At 39.6% G+C, this 1,387-nt stretch overlaps 1 protein-coding gene across 1 annotated transcript; it reads right to left on the reverse strand.

Annotated features, from left to right (window-relative positions):
• Window positions 1–274: 274 nt before the first annotated feature.
• Window positions 275–805, reverse strand: LOC109122617 (uncharacterized). Its single transcript, XM_019219889.2, has one exon. It carries the CDS (start codon window positions 803–805, stop codon window positions 275–277), a length of 531 nt encoding a protein of 176 aa, XP_019075434.2.
• Window positions 806–1,387: the final 582 nt, after the last annotated feature.

Here is a 1,387-nt window from a genome sequence, read left to right on the forward strand (position 1 = left end):
AATTTCATAGTAATGGAATTTATGAGAATTAACTCATAACAAAATCAATAGGGCTTTGGGGGGCTCTACATATGAGTTTTCTCTTTCTATTGTCAACTGTTATACTTAATGAATATTGTTTGATCTTTGTCTTGCTCTTTGATATGCATGTGATGATGTTATACTTGACCTAACCTTGTTTCCATGATAGCGCATTATTACTTGCTATTAAGGTATGATCTCACTCCTACTTTGTTTTATCCTTATACATGATTTGTTTTATTATTTGATCATTTTATTGGTATCTATTGATTTCCTTATTGATTTCCGTTTTTAACTTTTCTTTGTTCCGTTCCATCTTATCCACCGTTTCATCCAATATGAAATCTACATCATTAACTCCGAAAGAAGCAAGCAGGTGTATGGGTGTGTCTCCTTGAGCATCTTTCTCATTTACAAGTCCTCTCACTCTTAATCCATCCTTTATTAATACCTCACTACCAAAATGAGAAGGGTGCTTCTTCATCATGGCAAAGTGAAAAACATTATTGCCATTCTCATCAACCTGCTCACAACAATCTGGAGCATGTGACAGCAGCAACTTTACTATGTCCATACAGCCATTGTAACTTGCAATGTGAAGGGCTGTTCTGTTGCTATTTTTTATTCCAAGGTAGATTACAGACTTGTCTTGTGATGATCCGTCTAGTAATTGCTTGGTAATTGCGGCATCACGCATGTATGCAGCACAATGAAGCGGAGACCAGCCATTTTCATCCACTTCTTTGATTAGCATTGGCTTCCATCCTAGTATCTTCTTTGTCATTGCTGATCAAATAAATAAATGAAGAAAGAGAGGTCAAGGAATATTAAAGAAAATTAATTATAAAATGAACAACCTAACGCATTACTATAGGCCCTTATATGCACTATCTTGGTGACGGCAGAGTACAGTAGCATGCAAAGCTGTTCTACCCTCGATGCCTTTGTGATCTGATGAAGGACTGGTGTCTATGATTATTTCCACCAAGTCCTCATATTCTCTCTCTACAGCCATGTAAAGAGAAGTGTAGCCTGTACTGTTAGCACCATAGATGAAGTGAGGGTCTGCCTCAATCAATAACTTCACCACTTTTGAGTGATGATATCGCACCGCCTCGTGCAAGGCTGTGTCTTTCTCCTTATTGGTGATCCTCAGCATCGCCTTGTCTGTTCCAACGCCACTTTCGATCTCTAAGTGAAGTGCTTTTGCATCAAGGAGAGCTTCCACAACCGCCCTATGGCCTTCTCTCGCAGCAAGGTGAAGTGGAGTGTCGCCTTTCAGATTGGGCTGCTGCAGTAGAGGTGAACATGAATGAAAGTCAAGGATCCACTCTACACATGCCAGCTAACCGAACTGGGTTGCAAT

This window comes from Vitis vinifera, chromosome 5 (assembly GCF_030704535.1).
Source record: "Vitis vinifera cultivar Pinot Noir 40024 chromosome 5, ASM3070453v1".
NCBI lineage: Eukaryota > Viridiplantae > Streptophyta > Magnoliopsida > Vitales > Vitaceae > Vitis > Vitis vinifera.